This window comes from Phocoena sinus, chromosome 10, assembly GCF_008692025.1.
Source record: "Phocoena sinus isolate mPhoSin1 chromosome 10, mPhoSin1.pri, whole genome shotgun sequence".
NCBI lineage: Eukaryota > Metazoa > Chordata > Mammalia > Artiodactyla > Phocoenidae > Phocoena > Phocoena sinus.
The window spans coordinates 5,292,926-5,319,711 of NC_045772.1; the positions used below are offsets into that span (position 1 = coordinate 5,292,926).

At 55.3% G+C, this 26,786-nt stretch overlaps 1 protein-coding gene across 7 annotated transcripts in view; it reads right to left on the minus strand.

The window, feature by feature from the left end:
- Window positions 1-26,786, minus strand: part of PARVB (parvin beta) — a 114,196-nt gene that overhangs the window by 4,558 nt on the left and 82,852 nt on the right. For 2 of the 7 annotated variants that reach the window (XM_032645773.1, XM_032645775.1), the window contains exons 6-12: window positions 25,275-25,390; window positions 22,132-22,190; window positions 19,322-19,341; window positions 12,772-12,833; window positions 10,184-10,370; window positions 5,299-5,400; window positions 3,108-3,387 (exon numbers count right to left, since the gene is read on the minus strand). In XM_032645773.1, the coding sequence (XP_032501664.1) occupies window positions 3,287-3,387; window positions 5,299-5,400; window positions 10,184-10,370; window positions 12,772-12,833; window positions 19,322-19,341; window positions 22,132-22,190; window positions 25,275-25,390 (647 nt within the window). In that variant the 3' untranslated portion in view covers window positions 3,108-3,286. Of the gene's footprint in view, window positions 1-3,107; window positions 3,388-5,298; window positions 5,401-10,183; window positions 10,371-12,771; window positions 12,834-19,321; window positions 19,342-22,131; window positions 22,191-25,274; window positions 25,391-26,786 lie in introns of those variants that run through there. The other 5 variants (XM_032645770.1, XM_032645774.1, XM_032645772.1 and 2 more) reach the window with 3 other exon arrangements.

Consider the following 26,786-nt stretch of genomic DNA (forward strand, 5'->3'; position numbering starts at 1 on the left):
CCCTCACCAATGATCGGGGGCGGCTGGGACATGCAGGGACGCGGGCACAAAGCCTGCCCTCAAGGGCTAGGGGTCCCCAGGTCCCGACACATCCACATGATGACAAGTGACAGTGACTTCCTTTTACAGATGAGGCAACCAAGGCTCAGAAAGGACAAGTCACCTCCCGAAGGTACCCAGCGCCGTGCACCATCCCCGGCATAAAGCAGCCACCCCCCCATCTGCCAGAAGCGCCTCAAACAAGCTGAGTGTGACAGCTGTGCTCTCGGCAGGACAGCGATGGCCCCGGTAAGGGGCAGGCAACTGGACCCTGCCGGAACTGATGTCAGGCCGCTGGTGGCTGCAGCTGGGCTCTGGTCCTGGCCCTCACCTGCACGGCCCCAGAAAGGCGGACACATCCACATCCCCACACGACCTCCCCCTCCAGCACTCGGCCCGCAAGGATGCTCGAAGCTCGCGCTCTGCTAATGGCTGCCGCAGGGGTTAGCCACGGAGCCTTCTCTGCTGTGTTTAAAGTCCACCTGAACCACAGAGATGCCGGTGATCAACCAAATCACAGGCAGGCAAACGTCTGCTTCGAGCAAAGGCTGGTGCGGGGCAGAGGACCAAATACTAAAATGCCTTGCCAGTGTCCGCGCTAGAAAGGACTTTAGGGCTCTTCATAATCGAATACCCTTTGAACAATAACATTTTCATGATTTCACTGCAAATGAAATCAGAAACACGCTAACAAGTTTACCTGAGATGTGGTTTAATAATTAACCAGGAGAAAGACATCTGGCAAAATAATCCTTAGCTAGTCAAGCCCACAAGAGCTTGGGGTACGGCCGGGAAGCACCCAGGCCACGGTGGCACCGGACCACGCTCAGAGAAGCAAAGGAAGCCACGGGCTGCTGGCATCAAGAAGAGCCGGGCCCTGGAAGGGGGGACACGGCCCAGAGCATGCTGGGAGGGCTGCACACGACCAGAGGCTCTCGGGCCGTGCAGAGGTGGTGGGGAGACAGGAGTCAGGCTTCCAGAGCCCCACCTGCAGTGCCCGGAGCCGGCCGGGAGGGAGGGCTGCACTGGGCTGGGCCTCGAGCCGCGACGAGCATGGGAAATGGACAGGAGGGTCTGTCATCTCCCACTTTACAGAGGAGGTCCCGGGGCTAAACAGATGAGGACATCCGTGCCCAGAAAGGCGCAAGGTTCAAGGAGATGGGGCCAGCACTCAGCCCACCCAAGTCTGGATTCGGAACCTGGGCCCTGTCTCCAAAAGCATCCTGCTTCCTCGGCCATCGGCTGACAGCCATCCAGATCCCAGAATTCATACACACACAACAGGCTCTGAGTGGGGACAGAGTCAAGATGGCAAAGAGGGGGAAATGGAACAAATCAGGTTAGACCGTCGGCCCGACGTGAGAACGGATGTCTTCCGTGGCCCCTCCAGACCTGTAGGATCCGCCCCCAGCACAGGTGTGGAGTGCGGTTCAGTCCATGAGGCCCCGCCTCTGCCCCAAGGAGAGAATAGCTGGCAGGGGCGGGGTGGGGGGGTACCCTTCCACGTCCCACTTCTCCACAGCTGCTCAGGACAACAGTGATTTGTTTTTTTTAAGTTAACAATAATTTGTAGACTTTTAAAAAGATTTTATTTTACTTTATTTTATTTATAGATTTTTGGCCACACCGTGCCGCATTGGGGATCTTTGTTCCCTGACCAGGAATCGAACCCATGCCCTCTGCAGTGGAAGCACAGAGTCGTAACCACGGGACAACCAGGGACGTCCCAACAGTCGTTTTTTTTTTTTTTTTGGGGTACGCGGGCCTCTCACTGTTGTGGCCTCTCCCGTCGCGGAGCACAGGCTCCAGACACGCAGGCTCAGCGGCCATGGCTCACGGGCCCAGCCGCTCCGCGGCATGTGGGATCTTCGCAGACTGGGGCACGAACCCGTGTCCCCTGCATCGGCAGGCGGACTCTCAACCACTGCGCCACCAGGGAAATTGCCCCCATCCTCCTTCCATTCTCTCTCAGAGCCATGCCTCACCAGGCACAACTTCTCTGCCCTGGCCGAGCAGCATCCCCAGAGCCCAGCCCCACGGACTGGGCACAAAGAACAGCAAACAGCTCCTGCTGAGGATGTGAGGTCACCTCCCTGACCGTGATCCCAGAGTGTGACACACCCCCCAGCCTCGAGCTGAACCCCAAGGCCCTACACTGCTGCTACGAGCCAGCCCACGGCAGGACCCTAAGTCCTTCCTCTCTGCAATGCAAAGGATTTTCAAAAACCTGGCCAGGTGAGAGAAGAGTAGAGGGTCCCGAAAAGGAGTGGGCTTTTCCAGCTCTGCCCCTGCTGACTGTGACCCACCCCCCACCATGGCCCCAGCCCCCGTGCGAGGTCCCGATTCCTCGCCGGGGTAAGGAGTCAGACGAGGAGACAGAAGGGAAAGCGCCTTGAAACTGCAAAGCCCTTTCTGAGATTTGCTTCTAGGAATAACCTCCAAGTCTCCAGGACACACTCCACCCCCAGAGAGAGAGACGCTGTGGAATCTTCCAGAAGGTGAGTGACAGGCCCAAGGGACCCAGCAAAGTGGCCAGCACAGAGCAAGGCTCAAACGGTGGGCCTAAAACAAGAAGCCATCGGTGGTACCCATGCCTCTGAGACAGTTCAAAGGGGCCGTTCATTTGTTTGCAGGAACCTACAGGGTCGGAGACGTCTGGTCTCGTCTTTTTAAAATCCAGTACAGGGGGCTTCCCTGGTGGTGCAGTGGTTAAGAATCTGCCTGACAATGCAAGGAACACGGGTTCGAGCCCTGGTCTGGGAAGATCCCACATGCTGCGGAGAAACTAAGCCCGTGCACCACAACTATGGAGCCTGCACTCTACAGCCCATGAGCCACAACTACTGAGCCCACGTGCCACAGCTACTGAGCCTGTGCTCTAGAGCCTGCGAGCCACAACTACTGAACCCGCGTGCCACAACTACTGAAGCCCGCACGCCTAGAGCCCGTGCTCCGCAACGAGAAGCCACCGCAATGAGAAGACTGCGCATCGCAACGAAGAGTAGACCCTGCTCGCCGCAACTAGAGAAAGCCCACGTGCAGCAACAAAGACCCAACAAAGCCAAAAATAAAAAATAAATAAATTTATTTTAAAGAATAAAATCCAGTGCAGTTGTTTAAAAACACAAGCCCATGACACATCCCTGATTTTGCTCACTGAGTCTCAGCCTCCTGCCACTGCTGCAAAGATTCCCAGCGCCTCGCAGTCTCGGCCCAGGAATGCTCCGTGACGGTCTCACTGCACATGTCACCACTGCCTGGCCACATCTGGACGAGGTGCCTGGGAGCTCGGGCACTGGGACCAGCCTGAAGTGGGTTCAGGTCTGTGCAACGGGGAAAGGCCACCACCTGCGAGGTGGTCGGGAAGACCTGGAGGTTAATAACCACCATGGCTCACGAGGAACCTCCCAGCGGTGGCGTGCTGCCACGACTCCCTGTGGGGAGGAAAGCAGAGAATCTGGGAGCTGGGGGCTAATGTGGCCAGAGAAGGACCCTCCATAAGGCTCCTTCCGAGGAGAGCTCCAGCGGCCCTTGGGTCCCCTCCTCGAGGGTCGATGGGCCAGCACCACGCTGGGCACGGTCCCCTACAGCAGCCTTCCCTTCCTGGCTCCCAATCAGAGGCAAAGGTGGACCGAACAGGCCTCACACCTCCCAGGCCAGAGAGCGACTGACAGACCTTCATCCCGTCTCAAAGGGAAGGAGACCGAGCTGGGAGGGGACGCCCCTGCCCCTGCACTGAGTCTGTCCTGGAAAGAAGCCGAGCTCCAGACGGCCGGACTAAATTCACCCTTCTTGCCAGCCTTCGTACACATCTGAACAAAGAAAAGATCTCTCCAAAACAATGTTTCTGCAGCCAGCCATGTGGCCGGGAAATGCAAGATGAGCCCCGTCACCCAACTGTCTTGTCTTCTTGCTTCCTGACCGGCCCCGCAGAGCCCTGTGCATCCCCGCTCACCGCGGACGCAAACCTGCCAGGACCTCGCTGATCTGCTCTGATTCCAACTCAGCAGGCAAGAAGGCAGCGGCATTTGGCCGCGAGCAAACCGCGCTCGAGGTGCCAGAAGTGGGCAGATTGATCAACACTGGCCCTGCTTCCATGTTTCTCTGAACTGCTGCCACCTGCTTGCGTTGTCTGTCTCCCCAGCTCACGGTCTAGCGCTTCGGGAAAATGAAATGACAGATGCTCTCGAGTTCAAGCAATACGGCCAGTCCACGAGCCAAATTTCTACAAGCAACGCGCTTAATACTGCTGGGATGGCTGGACCTCGGGAAGCCCTGGCAGGAGGCAAACCACCTGGTCACAAGGGCATCCCAAATGTGAAGGTCATGCCCTTTGAGCCGGACAATCCTCTTTGAGGGATTTTCCTAGAAAACAATCCACAGGAATGAAAAAAATATACACACACATACATATGTGTGTGTGTACCTATTCAAGACAATGCCTTATTGTTTTGTCTTTAAATACTTTTTAATAGATTATTTGTTTTTGGCTGCGTTTGGGTCTTCATTGCTGGGCGCGGGCTTTCTCTAGTTGCGGCGAGCGGGGGCTACTCTTCGTTGTGGTGTGCAGGCTTCTCACTGCGGTGGCTTCTCTTGTTGCAGAGCACGGGCTCTAGGTGCACAGGCTCAGTAGTTGTGGCATGTGGGCTCTAGAGCACAGGCTCAGCAGTCGTGGTGCATGGGCTTAGTTGCTCCGTGGCATGTGGGATCTTCCTGGACCAGGGCTCGAACCTGTGTCCCCTGCATTGGCAGGCGGATTCTTAACCATTGCGCCACCAGGGAAGTCCCTGCCTTATTGTTTTAATAGTGAAAAAGAAACAAGTTGATCGCCCAAAAGTGGGGAACAGGGAGACTGTGACCTCAGAGCCACTCCAGAGACTTTGTGCAGCCACTTAAGATGGGATATATAGGAAGTTCATGAAGCGGCAGGAAAACCAGACAGAATGTCTGTGTGTCATGAACAGGGGAGGGATTTGCAACTCTACTGACCTTTGGCCACAATTATTAAAACCAGCATCGTCCCGGGGGAAAGACCCGAAGAGAACGAGGCACACGACACTTGGATGCGTCAGGCACTGCCCACGGGTTTCCTTCTTTTCCTGAGGGTCACGTCTAATTGCAATACCATTTTCTGGGCAGTACTCATTTTTTGGAGAATGCAGCTAGACTCCAGAAAGAGTGGTCGGGGGATTCTACACTGTGCCCTTGGACGAGCGCATCCCGGGCCACTCCCGGGATGGAGACCATGCATGCACGTACCTTCTGATCGAAGCTGTCCGGGGTCAGGTAGAAGTTGTGCAGGGGTACAAAGTAGTCTTCCAGAAGCCCCATGAGTAGAACCAGGTACACGCCATCTGCAAACTACAGAGGGACACGTGGTGATGTTTCTGGGCCACGCACGGAGCCAGTGAATGATCTGCAGCCACTTGAAAGGAGGAAAATGTTTTAAAGTAAAAAAAAAAAAAAAAAAAAAGTCCATCCCTTGCTGAGGAGAGCGAGCCTGCAGTCAGGTGAAGGACGAGGGTGCGAAGCACACGCTCGGGATCGGATGTGATGACCTGTGTGTTTGGGATGGAGTGCCGCTGCGTGGAGAGAAGCAGACCACTGACCTTGGGGATAACGCTAGCTCCCAACTCGCTGGGCTGTCGTGGGTACCCTGCGGGGCGGGAGGGGGAGGGGTGGAGCAAGGAGCACCCAGCACACAGGGAGCGCTCCATCAGCGAGCAGGGGCCTGTGGGCACGGTTAATCCACAACCTGCAGGGCGCCCTATGCTTCGGCTTGGGGTCAGCTGCCTGAGTTCCTCCTTCTAGCGGTATTCACAGCATAGGAAGAGACCCTCCCGTGCCCCGGTGACGACGAGCTTCTGCGTGCACCCAGCACGCGGGTCCGTCCTAGCTGGGCCCTAATCAGCAGGCTGCAGCCTTACCCGACACCCCCAGCCCCTCAACCTGCTACCCGGCCCAGCACCACCTCCCATGCACGGGAGGGGCCCGGGAATCTAGAGCCAAAGACTGTGCTCTTTGCCGGGGCCCCTCACCCCACTCCGCTGCCCACCGCCCAATGAGCCAGGACAGGGAGCAACTGCTCCTTTTACGGATAAAGTGATGGAGACCAATGAGGGCAGAACAACTTGCCAGAGGGGAGGAGGGGACCAAGGCTCAGGAGGCAGAGCCTGGTCTCTGGGACATGGACCAGCCCCACCCCCACCCCCCGGGGCGGGGCAGGGGGGGGCAGGACCCGCCCATCCTCCCAGAGGGCAGACATGGTATCTCTGAGGCCTCCTGCAGATCGAGGACTCGTGAGGACCCCAACCTCCAGATTCTGGAACTGTGTGGTCCAATATGGTAGCCACTGGCCACATGTGCCTAGTGAAATTTTGTACGAAAATTTTTTTTAACTTATTAATTTATTTATTTGGCTGCAACGGGTCTCCGCTGAGGCATGCGGGATCTTTCGTTGCGGCACACGGGCTTCTCTCTAGCTGTGGCGCGGGCTCAGTAGTTGCGGCATGTGGGATCTTAGTTCCCCTGACCAGGGATCGAACCCGCTTCCCCTGCATTGGAAGGTGGATTCCTAACGACTGGACCACCAGGGAAGTCCCTTTACAAACTTTTTTGAATGATGTTGGCTTATTTCGGTAAAACGTACGTGACACGAAATGCGCCATTTTAACCACGTGTCAGCATTTCAGTCTTATTTTGTGGCCACGTTGTTGTGCAACCAACCTCCAGGACTCTAAGTTTCAATTTTAAAAAATTTAAATAAAATACAAACTTCGGCTCCTCAGTCACACAGGCCCCCTTGACAGCCACACGTGGCCAGGGGCTACTGTGTCGGATGGTGTAGGGATAGGACGTTTCCATCACCAAAGAACGTTTCACTGGCCAGCCCTGGGCTAGAAGGCTGCCACGCAGGACGGCTGGACAGCTGCAAGGGGCCGACACCCAGGAGGCTTTCAGCTTCCTGAGACCAGCAACCGCAGTGGTAAAAAGAGAACCTGCAGAAGCGAGGACGTTCTTATTAAAGGCAACAGCGGCAGCTCCCTCCACCATCACAGCCAGGCGGCCGAGGATAAAAAGTCAAAATCACAAGCCTCCAACATCAGAAAGCCCTGTCCTCTGGAAGGGGAAGGGGACGCTAAGAAACAGCCCAAGGCAGACAGACACGATCATAATGCGTGAATGGGCAGGTCCTTCCTGGGCAGAGCGTTCCAGACCCTGGTTTAACGTGATCTGATCGACCCTTTGCCTGTGCGTCACGAGGTTCACGCTTCCACGCCACGCAGACGTCACTTACTCAGCTCTTGTTCTGGCCGACAGTGCTGGTGGAATGTTCTGGCAGCTCTTGCCCCCTCCCCGGCGACACTGAGCCAGCGCACCCCCAAAACCGCTCTCTCACCAACACTGAGCCATTTCCAGGGATACAGAAGAATCCAGCCCCATCATCTGCCGGGAGGCGTAGGGAATGGGTGCTGAGGTGCCAAGATGCCTGGAGAGCCTTTGCTGATTTCCAAGGCATCTTCTAACCCACCCTGGGAGCCCCGTGTCACGGGAGTGTGGGAGAGATGGTCACGCAGAAAGGAAGGCAGGGGAGGGATGGGGCAGCAGGAGGGTGAGGGCCAGGCGGAGCAGGCCAGCTTATCAGCAAATGAGTGGGATCCTCGGTTTTCACACGCGTAAGAGCAGCGGCCCTCCGACGGGGTGCCCTCACTCAGCATCCAGGGTGCGGCTCTGCAGGAGATGGAAATCCCCAGGAGGCCCACCGCTGTCTTCGTGTGCATGTATTACTGACCTTTCAAATGCATTTTCTCCATTCCAGTTTAAACACGTGGGGAGAGGTTCAAAGAGGAACTGGCTCAGTATCACAGAGCTAGGAAGCCGCCCACAATATAAAAGTGGTTTTAAAAAGAAAGGAAAACACACACACACACACACACACACACACACACCCTGAGCAGGAATTTGAGCCTCTGACTTCCAGGACCATGGACACTTTAATGATGAACATATTTATAAAAATACCCAGAATCCTTTGCCACAAAAGGAAAACAACCTGCATTTCTATGGCCAGTGATCTTCCCTGGTGGACCACTGGTTCAAAATATTTTTAAGGTATTACTTCATATTGTGTGGTGATAGAAAAAAAAAATGGACATACTGAGTAAATAGAGATCAATGCAGATTGAAGTTTTAGAGTCTCGGCCTAAGATGTCTGGCTATTAATACTGCTGTACAGGCCCACCTGGGCAGTGACAGTCGGAAAGAGTTGGCGAGGATGTGGGTTCTCAACAGCGCCAATGAGAGTTTCAGGCGGGCAAACCTTCCTGGGCCCTCCGTGTTACCGCGGAGAAATGCTCCAACGGCCCCATTTCTAGAAGTTTATCCTGAGGAAGCAGACGAGGGCACAAACAGCTGTGTGCAAAGATGCCCGCTGAACAGCTATTTACAAGATCGGCAAACGTCCCATCGTGAGGACTGGTTTTAATGACGCACGACACAGCCTTAGAACAGAATAGAAGGCAGCTATTAAGTGACAAACACAGACAGACCGACCAGACAACACAAAAAGGACTAGGCAGAAACACATACCCACGCACACGAGAACACACCCACACTATTTAGTAACAAAAAACACTTTACAAAACAGCTGCACGACAGGATCCATTGCCATTTCAAAAAATACACTTATGCATACAAACCATCTAGAAAAAGACACATCCCACCATTGACTGTAGTTCATTACGTCTGGAGAGGATGACGGGAGAGTTTAGGGGGAGCAGACAAAAGGACTGTGGCTTTTCGATGAGTACACTTCTGGACTGTTAAGATTTCAAGCCGCAAATAATCAGAGGATAAACGTGCAACTTTTTAGTAAACTGATAAAAAAAAATAAGTGTGTTTGCAAACAATGCACAAATAAATATACACATTAAAAACAGACCGTTCGGCTTTCAAACACAGACCCGTGCTGCCCACGATGAGCTATCCGTGCAGAGAAATGATGTGGAATAAAATCCCCAGCACCGCTATCTCTGGGTGATGGGATTACGGATGGTTTTTATTTGTTTTGCTTATCTGCATTTTCAGACATTTCTACAATGAACCTGAATTACTTTTTTAATTAGAAAAGCAAATGAGAAAAGTTAAAGAAAGAGAAAGGAATGAATGCAATCGCCCAGGGGTCTGAGTAGCATCAGCTGCGCGTTAGAGAAATCGGCACTGAGAACGCGAGAGACGCCAAATCCAGGCACGCAGCTAATCCTGGGAAAATTATGTTTTGTCTTTAATGCTTGCCGAGCACTTGAAATATATTTTCACGATGGTGCTTCCGCTCTGAGTGGGGGTGGGGAAGTATACTTTCTGTACTTACTGTAGGAGAAATACTTTGTGCGTATTCATCAGAGGGATATTAGCAAGCACCTGCTAGGTGCCAGCCGCCGTGCTGCCGTGTAGGACGGCCACCGACAGCAGAAGCAGAGGGGGCCAGGACATTCCAGACTGAGGGACCCGTACACGCAGAGGCTCTTTGGTGAAGGTGCGATGGCACCTTGGAGGGTGTTATGCTTGAATTGTATCCCCCTCCAAGAAAGATGTGTTGGGATCCTAACCCCCAGAATCTGTGAACGTGAATTTATTTGGAAAACCAGGGTCTTTGCGGAAGTCCTCACGTTAAGATGAGGTCATTAGGGTGGGTCTTAATCCAACGTGACTGTGTTTTTACAAAAAGGGAAAATTTGGATACAACACCCACAAGGAGGCCGAGATCGGGATGAAACATCTAATGACCCAAGGAACGCTAAAAATTACCAGCAAGCCACCAGGAGGTGGGGGAGAGCCTGGAACAGATCCCTGCTCAGAGCCTCAGAAGGAACCAGCCCTGCAGACACCTTGATCTGGGACTTCGGACCTCCAGAACTATGAAGACATAAATGTCTGCTGTTTAAGGTACTAGCTAAGGTAGCCTCAAGAAATTAAGACAGAGGGTCTGGGAGAAGGCCAGGATGGCTGGGGCTGGGGCTTTCTTGGCTGTGGGATGGGCATTCCTTGTTAGACGAACACACTGTTCACACGGCCCGCCGGGGATCAGAAAACCGTCTGACAATGACAGCGGACAAAGGGTCCTTCAGCCCAGAACACAGCTTACCTGGGTCTCTAGTTCCGTCACCTCCAAATTCAGCTTGCCCAGGTGCTTGTTCACAAATGTGATGAGAGACTGCAAAGCAAAGAGACACGGGAACCGCGAGCAAGAGATTCAGCTCCCACGCTGGGGGACAGATGTGACATTTGCCATCCCTGGCTTCATGCAACGCTTCCATAATCTCCCCTGTTTGCTAAAATAAAATGCTCGTGTTTAAAGCGAAATGTTCTTACAATAACCCTTGGTTTTAATGGGATAATGCCTAAATCTATCCCAGCTGGAGAAGAAACGTACATCTCTGTTCCCCAGCCCATGTGCACACACGCGATCCACACACATACCACATTTAACAACCCTACAGAAAAATAATCAGTGCCCTCAAGAAGGATATAACTGTCAGGGGGAGATAAATGCTTAAATGTAGGCTAGATGTAACCTTGAACTACAAAAGACTGAGAGAGAAAGGCTGCCTGGGGCCACACCCATCACAGTGTCAGTAAAGGATGAAACGCCAGAGATTTTCTGAGCCCTGGTTTATATGTACATAGGGCCACTGGCTTCTCCTCTCTGGCAAAAGTTTAAAACTTGCCACGTGTAACTTTTCTCGGTAATCAAACCCAACTTTCATGGAAACTCAACACCAACCCCACCTCTGCCTACCCTGGACATGATGTCATCCGTTTTTCATTCCACCCAAATCTACCATGTGCCAGGCACTTTGCTTCTTGCTAGAGACACGAGACAGTACCTAAGACAGAGCCCCACCCTGAAGAGTCTGAGGCACAATTCTCCACATACACACCCAGCGGAGGCCACGGAGAATCGAGAGAAACAGCAAAGCCTGTGAAACACACAATGGCGGGGCGGGGCAGGGGGTGTTGATGAGAAGTGCGTGGGTCCCTGGAAGATGTGGCGCGGAGGGGTAGCATTTGAGCTGGGGGGTGAGCCAAGTGGGAGATGAGAGTGTGGGGAGAGGGCGGAGCAGCCACCCAGGCCACGTACACACGTGCGAACCCTCCGGCACCTTCCGGCTGCGGCTGGATGTGGGCGGGATGGGAGAGAGTAGGAGGGCATGACCTTGGAGGGACCTGGAGAGGTGGATGGGAGCCCTGAACACAACAATTCCCAGTGTGGGAGTGGGAAAAGGCCAGACTGGAAGCAGGAAGCTGTCGGGAAACTAAAGGATTTTGTCTTGGTCATTGCTGGGGTCCCCCCAGCGTTCCTTTTCAAAGAATAAATCAGCATCAGATCTAGTGAAAGACAACATTACTCCACATCACATTCAACTCCACCTAGCAACTATCTACTTCGAGCCAGGTCCTCGCACAGGGAGGTCGCATCGTATTCTCACAGCGTCTGCCTCTGTCCTGACAGATGGGAAACCTGCCGCGAGGGGTTATAATCTGCCCAGGTCACACAGCCTGTAAGTGGGCGGAGGGGGGATCGTGGCAGATATGAATCCTCTTCTTGTGCATCCACTGGATACGTTCCGTCAGGTTTCTGGGGGTCGGATGTGGCCGGGGGCGGGTCGGGGGGCAATGCTCTGAGGCCCCAGGGTATGTCTCTCGTGACCCGAGAATGCTAAGAGAGCTCCGCCCCAGAAGGACCATTGGGATGGTTCTGCCAGCCTTTTGCAAAGTGCTTCAAGAACTAACAATCTCATTGTCCCAGCCTGGACCAACATTTTCCAAACATGGGTTCCGTGGGAATTTAGTATGTTCTATCCCCAAATAAATAAACAGATCTCACTACGGACAAACATGCTTGGAAAATGCTTCCTACTAAGCCCCCTCTTGGAGAATTGCAAAGCATGTCAGCATATTAAAGGCTCTGAGAAGTCCTGCATTAAGAAACCTGTGGGGGAAATTGTCCAAGACAGAGAGCTCTCTCTCCAGGGTTAAGGGCTCAGATTTTATAGGCTCAGATCCATCCCACTGCTGCCTTCCTGAATGAGAGGTCTACAGATGCTCAGATAACTCGATGTGCAGCGAGTCTTGATTCTTTTGGACGGAGAGCAAGGCTTCCGGGCAGATCCCCTTGGAAGCACGTTATTCCCCAGCCTGACTCCGGAGCCTCGTTCACACGGTTTTGTCCGGTTTTATCCATCCGTAGACCGACCAGCAGGCTGCCTGGGCTGAGGAAGGGCCTCTCCTCTGTGCTCCCGTCTGGGAGAGACAGGCCAAATGCAGCTCCGAACAGCTCTGCTAGCAAGGCCTGCTCGTTTACCAGGCACGTCCTGAATGCGGCTTCAATGTAACGAGGCCAGCACGAGCCAGCAAGCTGACACGCTGAAAAACATTTCCACATTGAAAAAAAGCCTTGATTCGGAATGAACCGCCACCCGGTGCCGGTGGGGTAGTTCACTCCACAGCAGCGGGGTGGGTGGGCAGGAAGATACCCAGGAGCAGAGATGCTGAGTTAAAAGGTGCTAATTTTATGCACTGCAGTTACGCTTCTGAATAATTACACTTCAATCCATGTGGCAAACATTTCAGAGATTTCAAACATTTTCCCACCTTCTTCCCTGCATGGAGTGTTCATGCGGTAAGAAAAGCCCAGGGACAGAGGGAAACACAGCCAGATGGAGAGCTCACCTTCTTCACGACACTGAGCTTGTCCGGGGCGTGGTCGAACAGCGTGTCAAAGGCGTCCCGCTCTGCAGAGACACAGAGAAGGGTTTAAGGAGACACCGGTGCTGCTCTAATCCCCACCCGCCCGGGGGCCAGGCAGCTTCTAATCCCTCTATGTTCAGCCTGCCTAGAATCCTTTGCATTCCTGCCAGAACCGAGGGGCGGGTGCTGACGAGAAGCAAAATCAAGGAAAAGATGCTCTGAAGGGTCCTTCTAACCTGGTTTCTATCTTTCAACCTACAATACGGGGGTAGCGTTTGGACAGCTGCCCCCATCACATCCTAGGACTTGAGGCGTCCTTGCCTCTCTCCCTTTCCCCACACTCCTTGTCTTACTGGTAAATCTTATGAATAAATCTGACCACCTCCCCCCCGCCCCGCGATGGCTGCCACCCCCATACAAGCCCCATCTCCCCTCACCGGGGGGCGGTGGGCAGCTACAACTTCCTGCTTAATCGGTCTCCCTCCTACACTCCCAGCCCCTCCCATCCATTCTCCCTCGCAGGCACAGTGAGCCCCTTAAAGTGTAAACTGGATCATTTCCTGCCCCTCCCCATCCCTGCCCTGACTAAAACTATCCACCAGCGTCTCATCCCTCTTAGGATAAAATTCACTCTCTCTCTCACGGGCCCGTAGGGTCCAATGAGCTTAGCATCACCTGCCCCCTCAACACACTCGCCCTCCCTGACCTCACTCCACCCACCAGCTTGCCCCTGCTCCTCCATCACAGGCCCACCACAGAGCCTTTGCACCTGCTGTTTACCAGCCTCACCTCCATAGGTTGCTCTGAGATGTCACCTCCCCTGAGGGACCTTCCAGGACCATCTGCTTCTAAAGGAGCACCCCACTTCTGCTATCTGTCCTCTTACCCTGGTGCAATTTTCATAGCACCTATTCGCTACTTGAGAGCACATTTTATTTTTCTTTATCTGCTGGACTGTCAGCTCCTTGCAGGCCGGATCACTGTCTCACTTGTTCCCTGCACTGTCACCAGCCCCAGAACAGTGAAGGGCCCACAGCCAGTGCTCAGAACAAAGGAAAAGAGCCAGTAAGTCCGCTCAGGATCTCTCTCCAGCTGTTCCCCCCGGGGTGTCCACCTCTGTTGGAGCACCTGCAGGGCCTGAAGTGACCCGTTCCACTGTGTCCCAGGGACCTTCCTTCTGCCAGGGACCCAGACCCACTCTAACTGCCAGTCCTGGGCCCAACCATGTCCTCCAAATTAACACAGGATCAGCCCCTTCGCTTTCAGTTGTGAGGTCACGGGAGGCCGAGGCAACATAGCTCTCAGTGGACGAGACAGGAGCAGGGCTGGCTGGGGGCCGGGGGCCTGGTTCTAGCCAGACGCTGCCATGGCAGGTCACATGGGAGCAGAGCCCATTGTGCCCTGGAGCCCAGGCAGGAGGGCTGAGGTCTCCAGGGTGGATACAGCACTGTGGGGAGTCACCGCCAGGCCCGAGGGGCTGGGGGAGGAGGGCATCTGGAAGGCCCTGGGGCCCCCACTCCTGTCCTCAAGGAGCCACCCATCCCCCCAGGCTGCCTGTGGGTGGTATATGCTCAGACGACCTCGGCCAACCTCGGCCAGCAGAGACGCCCTCTATTACTTGCTGGGGCTTGGACCCAAACGCTAGCATGGAGTGCTGGGGCGCTGGGGTAGGAAGACCCCTCCACGTGTCTGGAGGGGGCTGGGGCCCAGAACCAGAGATAACCCAGGGCCTGCTTCAGGACAACGCTGCCTGACCCAGGGAGAGGGGTGTGGGGAGAAATGGCAAAGAGCAGGCAGGTGGGGACTCGGTGAGCCGGAGCTGGGGCTTCTGGAGGAGGCATCCCAGCCATTCCCCCGAGGCTGCCCCAAAAGGCAGGCCCTCAGCATCCACAGGCCAGGTAGCTGCCTCCTCGGCCTCGGGGGCGGGTGGCAGGAAGGAAGGTGAGAGGCAAAGAGGAAGGCGTGTGTGTACGGTGTGTGTGGTGTGTGTGTGGTGTGCACACACACGTGTAACACATGGGTGGGGAGTGCGTTTGGGAGAGGGGCACGCCACTTTTTCACCTAAAGGCCAACAGCGACCAAGAGGCCCAGCCCCTCAGACCCCCCTCATCCAGCTTGTCTACCGCAGCAGCTGTAAATTATTTTTATAATCACCTAAGTCGGATTATACTCAAAAAAACAGTCTGCTAAGAGCGGGGGAGAAAAGCTAAATCTTTACAAAGCAAAACACAAACTTTGAATGCAGCTTAAGAAAACCCCCAGGAGGAGAGGAGCCTTGACGTCAGCTGGGTATATTTAGCTGGACCACCGCTGGGCTGGCAGAGTCAGGGCGGCAGGGGAGCCATCGCAGGGTCTGGAGGCCAGCGCCCCTGCGCCCCGCTCACCTGCGCCCGGGGGACTAAATGGCATCACGGCCGGGTGTGTGTGGCCTTGGGAATGAAAACAGATACAGCTGAGAGCCTGGTGCCCGTGACTTGGGCAAAACGCTTCCCGCCGTAAGGCCGGAGTGAACACAGTCCCGAGGCTCCCCGTCAGCGTAAGAGTTAAGCAAGGTGGCGAATGAAGGACCAAGTCACCGCCTGGCAGGTGTGTCACTGATGCTCAGTTCACTGATGCCGTCTCATCCTACCCCGCAGTCACAGGGGTGAACAGGGAGCCATCCCGCCCCCGGCAGGGGCACAGGCTGGGGGAGACAGTACAAAAGCACGGGTACCAGAAAGGCCTGAAAGATGCAGAAAGCGGCCAAATCAGCCAGGGGCCCCCAGTGGCTACCCAAGTTCAACTTTCAGGGACGCTTAGTTTACTCCAAACAAAGTGGTTTTTGATTGAGTCAACATGTTTTAAATTGGAAGATCTGTCCAAAAGTTCTGAATTTCTGGACCCTCTTGAAGAAATGGAAGCTGAGGCAACAGTGAACCTTCTTCCCCGCTCTCCCCAGATCAATGAGCCGCCCGTGGAAGCGGGGGCACAGACTCCCCCGTTTGCCCCAGACCCCAGAACTCCCCACCGCACACAACACAGGGGCTGAGGGGCAGCCCTTCATCATTCGATATTCCAACCACTTCCCCCTTCCGTGTGACCGGCCTGTTCTCTGAGGCACCTGAGCCTGGGGACGTGGACACAGGCCAGGGGTCAGAGGAAGGCTTCACACGGGAGCCGCGATGTTTGAGCCGGGGCAAGAGAAGGAGCAAGGGCGTTCCAGGCAGAGGGAGCAGAAAGCCAAGAGTGGGTTCCAGAGGGTGAGGCCTGCGGGGGGGGTGGGGTGGGGGGGGAGGCTAAGAGGGCTGGGTCCATCGACAGGGTGAGCAGCTGTGGAGGGTGGTGACCAGGAATGGCGTGATCCAGCTGCAGTGTTAGCACAAATGGGGAGATGTGATGGGGAGAGACCAGGGGCTACAAGGAGACCAGGAAGAAGAGGAAGAAAGCTTCTCCTCTCTTCTCCCCAACTTCCTGAAGCCCGGGAGGGGGAGGGGCGCCTGCGGAGGAGAGGCAGCCGGCAAGCCCGTTGCCATGGAGATCAGGCTGCAGCTCCCCAGCTCCCCTGGGGAGAGAAGGGCCTCGCATCCACTTCAGCCAGGACAGTGATGCCAGCAGGAGGCGGGAAGGGGGAGGGGGGCTCCTGGGGGAGGTGCAACGTGGACCCCCCCATCCCCCACCGAGGCCGAGAACTCAGCTCCTAGGGAAGCCACCCGCCCCCACAACCCCTGCCCCGGGCAGACATTAGCCAAGCAAAGAGGGTCTGCCTGTTGTTTCGGAAGCTCCTGGAACGTGTGCAGCCCAGGGCTGGGGAAGCACTCGGGGAAGACATGCTCCAGCCCACAGGATGCTTACAGCTCAAGGAGCCACATGTGAAGGGAAAGAGCAAAGGGCCAAGCGAGGGTCCCCGACTGTCCAGACCCCCTGAGCCTGGCAGGCAGGGCGCAAAGCAAAGTGTTCCCAGTGAGCAAAGAGGTGAATAAAGAAATCATTAAGCAGGTGGGCGGGGGGTGGCAAGCCAGGGGACGGATGGTGATTCAGGCCGGGGGGGGGGGGGGGGGGGGTGGCGGTCAGGGAGGGCCTCCCTGGTAAGTGGAGCTGGAGATGCTGAGGGAGTGAGCCACGGAGGGATCTAGAGGGAGAGCATTTCCGGCCGAGGCTACTGAGAGTACAAAAGCTGGAAAGGGGGGCCTTCCCTGGTGGCGCAGTGGTCCAGGAAGATCCCACATGCCGGGAGCAACTAAGCCCTCGTGCCACAACTACTGAAGCCCACGCGCCTAGAGCCCACGCTCCGCAACAAGAGAAGCTACCGCAGTGAGAAGCTCGCGCACCGCAATGAAGAGTAGCCCCCGCTCGCCACAACTAGAGAAAGTCTGCAAGCAGCAACAAGACCCAGCGTAGCCAAAAATAAACAAAATTAAATAAAGAAATTAAAAAAAAAAAAGCTGGAAGGGGGAGCCCCGGGGTGCTGTTGTAGGTGACAGACATGCAGGCGGAGGAAGGAGGGCAGCGAGGAGGGGTGGTCTAAGGGGGTCTGGGAGGCCCCGGCAAGGGCTGCGGCTTTAGCTTACGGCAAGCTGGGGGCAGTGAGAAGATTGAGGGGTGCAGAGGAACCAACTCGAGGGACCAGCACCCCGGAGGGAGGTGATGGGCTCCGACCTCAACCTCAGCAGGGCCGTGGGGCTCTGGGGGCCCCGAAGGCTGCCGCGGGAGAAGGGCCAGCGGAAGCTGCCGCATATCTGGATAACCAGGAGGCCTCGGGGCCTGTGTCAGCAGAAGCCAAAGCTGGGGGCAGATGAGTCGCCTGTCACCCACTAATTACCTGTTTGCATTTCACGAGCATGGGCGGCCTCGAAAGTTCTGAGAACGACTCCAGACTCCTCGGCTTCTCAGGGGGTCACAGTCCCCTGACACTCTGCCGTCTCCGGTGGCTCTCAAAAGGAGCCACCACCCTGTCCACCAGACCCTCAGGGGCCCCTTCTCAGGGCTGCCAGGGCCTTCCTGGCCGAGCTTCTACCCCTCTGCACGGGAGGCCGCGCGTAGCCCCCAGCTGAACTGAGTCTCCCCGAGCCCCCCCAAACCTCAAACCAGGCCCATGCCGCCCACGGAAGTGAAAACACACAGAAAACGAAGCAACACTTAAAGATGCTCCAAGGGCCCCACTCAAGTCAACGCTGGGCCTCTACAGGCCCACGGGCTCTGAGCCCCTCCACACAGAAAGGCCAGGGAAGCGACAGAAGGGTGCTCTAGGCCCCCCTCCCAACGGGCCCCCACCCAGACCCAGGGCAGGGCCAGGACGCCCACGTCGCCCACTCTGCGTGCCCCAGGCCGCCCTGGGAGCTGCCCTCCCCACCCTGTCTGCACCCTCAGCAACTGGACACAGGAGGCTTCCTTTCCTCTCCCTTTTAAATGCTTTTTAATAATAAGGCCATTAAAAAGAACTGAATCGCTACTCCAAAAAAATAGTGAAGACTGAATTTGCCCAGCACGGCTCAAGAACTACTTAAGGACATGTAATTGCATTTTCTCTGGTTCAAGACCTTTGAGAACTAAAGAGCCGCATCCCCTCTTTGTACATGACGGGCCGCGGTGCCATCCGTCCCCATAATCGCCATGAGGTCACAGAGGCCGCGTGGCCAAGCCCGTGGGGGCCTCTGGGGTGCACCCCTCACCCCGAGGCCCCCGCAGCTAGGGACCAGCTCCAGCTGGCAGGCTCACAAGGCACGGGGGGGAACTTCTATTTGGTTTCCACTTCTCCTTCTAACAGCCACGCTCCCCTCTCTGCTCCCTGGAGAACACGGTATCTGGGGGGGTGGAGGGCTTCTGGTTTTGAAATATTCCCCAAAGCGGTGAGCCTGGCGCAGGCTGCTTCTCGCTGCAGCCAAGGGCTTGGGGCTTCCCATCCCTAAGGGCCTATACACTGCCACAAGCGGCCCCTTTATTTGCCATCCCTCGCTGAGATGAAGATGGGGTCGTGGGTCTTTAACGGGGCAGGGAACAATTCTTTGGGAACAGCAAGAGTTTATTATTACTAACGGTAACAGTAATAGAGAAACCAACACGCATAGAGAGAGAGTCAGGCCCTGGGCCAAATAGAGTGAACACTGATTGTCTCACAAAATCCTCTCAACAACCCCGAGGTCCCATCTCACAGATGGGGAACAGAGAGGTGAAGGAGCAGGCCAAAGGTCACCCAGCTGGGACCAGAGCCAAGGCTGCCTGACACTAAGGTCTGTTAAGCTGAAGATTTTAAGGTGGAAAACTATATATGAAAATACATCCCATAAGGAAGATCCCTCCGGCTAGCTGACTACGCTCTATATTCGCAGGGACATCGCCGCCCTCCCTTTTATCCTGGTTCACTCCCTCCACCGTGCTTTGCTTATCCCCGCCCAGGCTCCCACAGCTCTGAGAAGCAAACCACATGCCAAAACCCACCCGGGGCCCTGCTGCCCCTGTGTGACTGCGTGAACCCCGGGGGCTTCCTGGGGCAGCCCCACAGTGCCCGGCGACCTCAGACTCCCCAGCCCCTCTCCCCAACTCCTGGGTTACTTACCAAACCGACCCATCATCATCCTGCAAACAAGAACAGAGAGGACCATCAGACGGGCTGCTCAGAACCCCGTTTAATGCGCAGCACGGTAGAAGGTGGCGGAGGTGACCGGCAAGTCGGAGCCCCTACCGCCCAGTTGAAGGGCTGTTCATATAAATGTAAGTCGCATTGCGATAAATTCTCTCCCGCTCTAAGTACAAACGAGAGGTGCTTATGTGGATTCTCACTGTTTGCACAAGACCTGCAGCAAATAGCCATCACTATTTAAACCACCCCTTTAATGCCATCTGCGGGCTGTTTAATCACGGGAGTGGTTAACGCAGAGAGCATTTTAGCAGAAAACGGGTCTTCCAGCACCGTGAGTTTAAACCTTGAGTTTAAACTTTAAAATACAAGAGTGCAGATTACCCAGAGGTCACATTTCTGGGAGCGAGCACGATGTACTTCCAAGGAATCACAGAACTAAAGGATGCTGGAGAACCACAGGCTGGGCCCTGATTCAAGGTGAGAGCTGAAACCACGAAGGACAGGCGGCTGGTTCCTCCTTGAGGATCTGAGATCACGAATGCCCTCTGTGCACTAGCGTCCTGAGAGGCAAAGAGACCTTTGCTTGATCCCCAAATCCCTCTAGACTCAAGTTCTTCGCCTCCATATTATTTAACAAAGAGTCTCTCGAGCACCTACTATGTGCAGGCCACGGAGATACAGAAATAAACACCGCGTGGCCCCGCCCGCATGACGCCTGATGGTGAGAGAGACTCATGAGCCCACATTTCCACACAGCCCGCGTGCACCAGAAATCTGACATACAGCAGATGCTACAGGAACTAAAAGGAAGGCAGCCACTCCTGCTTGGCAAACAGGGAGGGCTTCCTGGAGAAGGTGACCCATAGGACAGAGCAAACCTAGAGCCCGTGAGACCAGGCAGGAGGCTGGTCGGCCTCTGCTGGAAACCTCTCTCCACTATGACTTCGGGGTGCTCCCCCACCCCCGAAATTTCCTGAGGGTCACACGGCACTTCCCACAAGGCCCCTGGGTTGGGTTTCACATTTCTACAGACACAACCTCTCTTGACAGCTAGACCGCCAGCCCTCAAGGGGGGGAACTGCGTCCTCTCAGCCTCTAGGCGTCCAAGCAGGCCCTCTGCCCGGGTGCTGCTGTGAATCGTTGAGGCCACGCTCCCAGGGGCTGGCTCTGGTGACAGAGCTCCTACCGCCCCCCGCCGCCCTCTCAGGGCTCCCTCACCCTCTGCGAGACCGGGAAGGCCAAGCACAGCCTCTTCCCATCGCTGCACAACCCCCAACATGCCCCCCACCACAGGCCTGGCCGTTGCCCCCTTCGGTGGGCCATCTGCCTTCCCCCTCCTATCCAGGGTGACCACTGACTTGCTCTGACCCACAGAAGGTGGGGACACAGCATGCGGGGGTCCAGGGACCTGCAGCTGCCCTCTCACTCTCTGGGGACCCTGTGGGCACCGGGGAGGAAGCCCAGAGGATGAGAGACACAGGGAGGGACAGTGGCCCCCACTGGCCAGCACCACCCACAAGACTGCTGACCCCCTGTCAGCAAATAAAATGACCGATGTTTTAAGCTCCTTGGGTTGGGTGGTTTGTCACACAATGATGGGTAAGATGCCAGTGTGCCCCTGACTCCCCCAAGCCGCCCTCCTCCTGCTCTTGAATGGGCCGAGCGGGCTGCCCGAGGCCCCCCGTGCCAGGCTCAGCACCACGTCCCCCTCCCCCTCCCGTGGGCCTGGAACAGATGTGCGCACACGTCAGGCCGCACGCCAGGCCGCACGTCTCTCCCATCTACCTGACAGCTCCCACGCCAGGAGCGGTTTCCTGTGTCAGCTCCCTTCTTGAAAGACCATACATGAATTCGTGACACAGTAATTAATCACTCCGTGAACTGAGCAGGTGGGTGAGCTGAGACGATCCATTTTTAATGCTGTTTCATCTGAAACAGGTTTAGTCGGGAGGCACAAAGGCAGTGAATTTTAAGGATCCTTCACAGGGTCTGCCTCCTAAAAACCACACGCAAAATAGAGCCATTTGATTTGCTATTTTCAACGGATCTGAAGCCTTTTAGACTTCTTAAAAATCGCCCTCTGGCCTTCTCTCAGAGGCAAGGGACGGCTCAGGACTATCTCATCAAAGGAAGATTCTAGTTTAGAGGCATGGCTCCCTCGCCCTGATGGGGCTAAGACAGACGGCTACATGAATCAGGACAACAGCTCCCTTGGACCATTCTAAACACCTCTCCCCCACCCCTCTCTCAACATTCTTAAAGCTCACCTTCCAAAATAAGGAGTGACAGTCCAAAGTCTTTGGAGAATAACTTAGTTCCAACATTAAAATCTTCGACGTGTTTAGCTTACCTACCATATGAAAGTTCACTGTTTTAAATTTCCCCTCATCCTTTCCTTCCTTATAAGAGATCCTGAATGTGCGCAGTTATATTTTTTCTTGTTTATTATTCCCGGTCTCTTTCCAGAAAAGACTTCAGGCAGCGTAAATAAGTTCTAATGCCTATGTCACACATATTTGATCATTTTTCTATTGGGGAAGAAATAAAAGATCTAGAATTTCTCATTTAAATACCAAACCAAACTGCTACCTTGCCCTTCCTCAGCAAAACAAAAACAAAAACAAAACAAAGTTTGAAGAAAGTGCACGGAGGATAGAAAGCTAGGGTGGACGCTTGCGATAGAATCCCATCTCAAGGTCAAGGGACATGGAGGGGAAAACGGCCCCCTGTGTGTGCGGGTCCCCGGCTGGAGCAGGGCCTGGGGGCAGAGCAGCGGGTCCACTTACTCGGTGGTCGTGGTCAGCTCCTCCGTGATGTGGCTGGAGTGCAGCAGGCCTTCCCGCTTCTGAAAACCCCAAAATGAACAAATAAATCAACACCTGGGCAGACAGACAGAGCAGGCGGGCAGCTGAGGCCATGGACAGATGGCCCCGGGACATCTGTCTGGGATGGCCAGCCTGGGGACAACAGAGAACTAAACAAGGGTTCGGCACCACACCCGAGCTATGCTCGGGGGATGGACTGCAGAGGACCACACGGGTGACCCTTTGGTGGCTGGAACCTACCCCACCCCCGCCCCCCCTGCTCTCCTGCCCTCTGACAGCTGGCAGCTGTGGGAGGTTTCAGGAGAAACATCTCCGCTCCCAAAGAACTCCTCGACACCCTGCAGTTGGGAAAGGCGAAGAGCATGAAGGGACATACGTAACAGAAGGGAGGCATCGGATGAAACGACACACGTGCACTGGGTTGAACAGGGTCCCCCCGGAAGTCACGTCCATTCAGAGCCTCAGAATGGGGCCTCATTTGGAAATAGGGTCTTCGCAGATGTAATGAGTTCAGATAAGGGCATAACGGACTAGGGTGGGTCCTCCCCAGTGACTGGTGTCCTTAGAAGAAGAGAAAATAGAGACATAGGAACACGGACCAGACGGAAGAGGCCACGTGATGACGAAGACAGAGACTGCAGGGATGTGTCCACAAGCCCAGGACAGCCGAGGGTGCCAGCAGCCGGCAGAAGCTGGAGGAGGGAAGGAAGGACCCTCCTCTAGAGCCTGCGGAGGGACCCTGTCAATTCCCTGATCCGGACTTCAGGCCTCTATTATGTGAGAAGACAAACATCTGTTTTAAGCCACCCAGTTTGTGGGATTTTGTTACAGCAGCCCTAGGACACTAACACGGTGTGCGACGCACCTGTCCCGGAGCCCGGTAGGTACGGAGAGGCAACGATGGTGGGGGAGAGGAAGGAGGCGGTGGTGGTGTGCCCCGGACCTCAGGGTGGAGCGCAGCAGCCTGCTAACCCGACCGCCACCGTGAGCCCCTACTTGAACGCCTCAAGGGACGGGGGAGCTCACTACCTGCTGGGCAGCCCACCTGGACGCCTCTCGAGATCCAAGATCCCCACGCTTTCCTGAGCTTGACCTCCCAGGGAACTCTCACACGGGTCCTAGTGAAGGAAGAGTAGCCAGGCGTTGGGGGCTGTCAGCTTTCCCACGGCCTCGCCCTGGCTGATTCTCAGGAGTGCCCACAGGGGACGGTGGCGGGGGAGGCCCGGAGACATTTTATCCACTTATTCACACATCAAATGTGCATCAGGCACCCACTAGATACCGGGTCCAGGGCTGGGTATGGGGCAGACGAGGCTGAATATTTTTAATTAATTAATTTATTTATTTTTGGCTGTGGTTGGGTCTTCGTTGCTGCGTGCGGGCTTTCTCTAGTTGCGGCAGCGCTGGCTTCTCATTGCGGTGGCTTCTCTCGCTGTGGAGCACGGGCTCTAGGCGCTCGGGCTTCAGTAGTTGCGGCACGAGGGCTTAGTTGCTCCGGGGCATGTGGGATCTTCCCAGACCAGGGATCGAACATGTCCCCTGAATTGGCAGGTGGATTCTTAACCACTGTGCCACCAGGGAAGTCCCAAGGCTGAATATTTTAAAAGTCTGTAGTAGAATCTCAATTTTTTTGAGGAAAGCATTGCAGCTCAGGAAAATCAAGTGATTTCCCAAGGCCACACTGCCAGGTAGCAAACGCGACCCATCCCTCACTCCATCCCTCCACGAACTGACACACTTCTTACATCTCCCCATCTCAACTGGATAACCAGGCACAGAGGGACAGGCCAAGGGCAGCTCTAAGACCTGAGACCAGCCAGACCCCGGGGGCCTCCCCTCCCCGCTTCATCCCACTCTGGGAGTGGCCCAGGGAGTCCTCCTGTGACCTTGGTCACGGAAGGACGCGCCAGCGAGTGTTCGCCCGGGCGAGTAGAACGTTCTGCAAACCCCAAAGATTTTCTTGGACCAAAGTGCAGGCCTGAAAGGAAATACCCCAATTACCGAGCTGGAGAGTCCTCCTAGGGCCCAGAGTCTGACGTACATGGGTTTGGGAACCATATGCTCATGTGTCCTTGGGAAGCCTTTCCCGGCCGACCATTTTGAGTCCAAGACGAGGGTGGCAGGAATGGTCCCCTGTCCCTGACACCACCACCGACCACAAACATTCCCCTTTAGGAGGCAAACGGGGCCAAACGGCAGGTAACCCTCGCCTGAGGCCAGAAAGGAACATTCCTGCCCATCAGGTCGGAGCCAAGCTCCCGGGGTAAAAGGAGGGGTCAGACGGCTTCGGAAAACACAGGATCAGCCAGAGCCTTGCAGACCGCAGAGACCACGGGACTGATAAGTTTAAACCCAGAGGAGAGTGTGGAGCCGGACATCTCCAGGAACAGAAACGCGAGAGACATCCACGTTCCCAGCATAACCTCAACGCTCTGGCAGAAGCAGCTGAGCCCTCGGGACCCAAGCACACTTTCCTCATCCAGTGTCCCCGCTAACCAGGGCGAGGGGAACAGGGACACAACAGGTGCTTAATACACGCTTACTGGACAAGACTGCACACACGAAGCCAAGGCAGGATCTGTGCCCCTGAACGCAGGGGAAATCGACAAGAAAGGTGTCTCCACCTCCGTCAGAAGGACCCTGGCTCCCAGTTACGTTTTTCCAAGTGGAGCAAGAGAGTCGACCCTCAGAAACGTGATGGGGGATGATGGATGTCATTGGGAGGGAACAGAGAGAGGCTCTGATTGGGGTACTGGGGTATCTGTTTCATTCCGCTGGTCTCAGCCCTCTCCAGTGAGTAATAAGCTCATTCAACAGGTCTGAATTCTTTGCAGGGAAATGAATGCTCTTTTGCAAAATGTGGAAAAGTAAACCTCCACGCACTCACGCCTTTGAATCTGCCTCTCTTCAGATCAACGCCACTGTTTCTGCTCCATCATTTACTCTGAAGCCAGAGTAAGGCGTACATCTCGTCAAGAGGGAAAAAGAGAAGGTAGTCTCTTAACGGGACAAGGAAGAAAGTATGCAAACTAGAGGAGGAACGAGCACCGGAGCCTCTGGGGCAGAGCCGCGGGCAAGCCAACCGCCAGGCTGGCGATACTTACCCGTATGACCACCACTTGCACGGAGACGTGTTCGGGAAGGCGGATCGGGGCCCGGAAGTGCATGGCCAGGGCCACGAGGAGGTGGAGGATGGCCACCAGGTTCTTCCCATGAATCGCTAGTCGGGGAGGGAGGAAGGGGTTTGCTTTAGATCATGAGACAGGAACCCCGAGCCCACGTCCAAAAGACGGTGAAACCAACAAGGACCTACTGTATAGCACGGGGAACTATACTCAGTATTTTTTTTTTTTTTTTATACTCAGTATTTTGTAATAACCTATAAGGAAAAAGAACCTGAAAAAAATATATCTATGTGTGTGTATAACTGAATCACTTTGCTGTACACCTGAAACTAACACAACATTGCAAATCAACTCTACTTGAATTGAAAAAGAAAAAAAGGGGGCGGGAGGGGGGAGGCAATAAAGACGCTCAGTGAAAATGAGACCTCGGAGGAAAACCACGGGCAGAAGCACAGCTCATGGAAAAACGGAGAACAGCTGATGGGCAGCCTGGGTGAATTTAGTGCTGGCTTCTCATGTCTTCTTTCCTGTTGACCTCAGGTGACTTAGGCAAGCACTTTCAAAAGCATGCTGTCTGTGAAAGGAATGAACTGGGTGGTGAAGAGAGGGAATGAGGAGGAGGATACAGTCAGCGCAAGAGAAGCGAAAAGACCGGGAAAAAAGGTCACCTGGGCACTTACCCACCACAACGATGTGCGTTATTATCTCGGGTGCTTAAAAGTTCTCCCTCTATGCAATCAACCGTCTACACAGGGAAGGCTATGCAGGGGGTGTTAGACGTGCCTCCTGCCCCACCTAGGGCCCTGGTTGCCAGCCCCGGCCACTAGCTCTTCTCTAGGATGTGGACGGTTATCATCATGCCGTCCAGGGCTTTACTGATTCCCCTCCCCCAGCCCTGCAACCCAGGAGGTGGGCCTGGGTCTGTCCTAGGTCTCGATGCCAAGAAGCCAGGGGTGAACCTGACTGCAGCCTTGGTCTCACCCAAGAACAGGGGCCCTTGGCGGCAGGGAGAGCATCTCAGCCGCTCCTGGCGGCCCTGCCGCGGGGACGGTGCTGGGGAAGGGCAGCAGGACAAAGCCCTTTCCAGTCTGTCCCGGTCGGTGCCTCACTTTTCTGGGTTTATGTCCTGCCTGGGAATACTGTGGTGCCGCGTATCCCCAACGCCGGTGCTCTCGGAGACACACACCGGGGGCCGGCCTGAATCACCTCTGAGGACCCGCATCGGTGAGTCACCAGTAGCACAGCTCACTGGGTGTTGGTGCCATCGGTATCCGGGGTGGAGGGTCCTTCCAAGAACCCCACAGAGCTTCTTCTGCCTTATAACCCAAATCTGGAAGACTTCCGCTGGAAGTCTCTCTTGACCCAGAAACGGTGCCTCTCCGCCCTGAAGCTTGGGGAAACCAGAGCACTGCCGGCGTGACTAAGTCCCTCACTGACACACTCCTACTCTCCTGGCCACCTCCCTCAGGGCTGGCGTGTGAGCGGATTTGA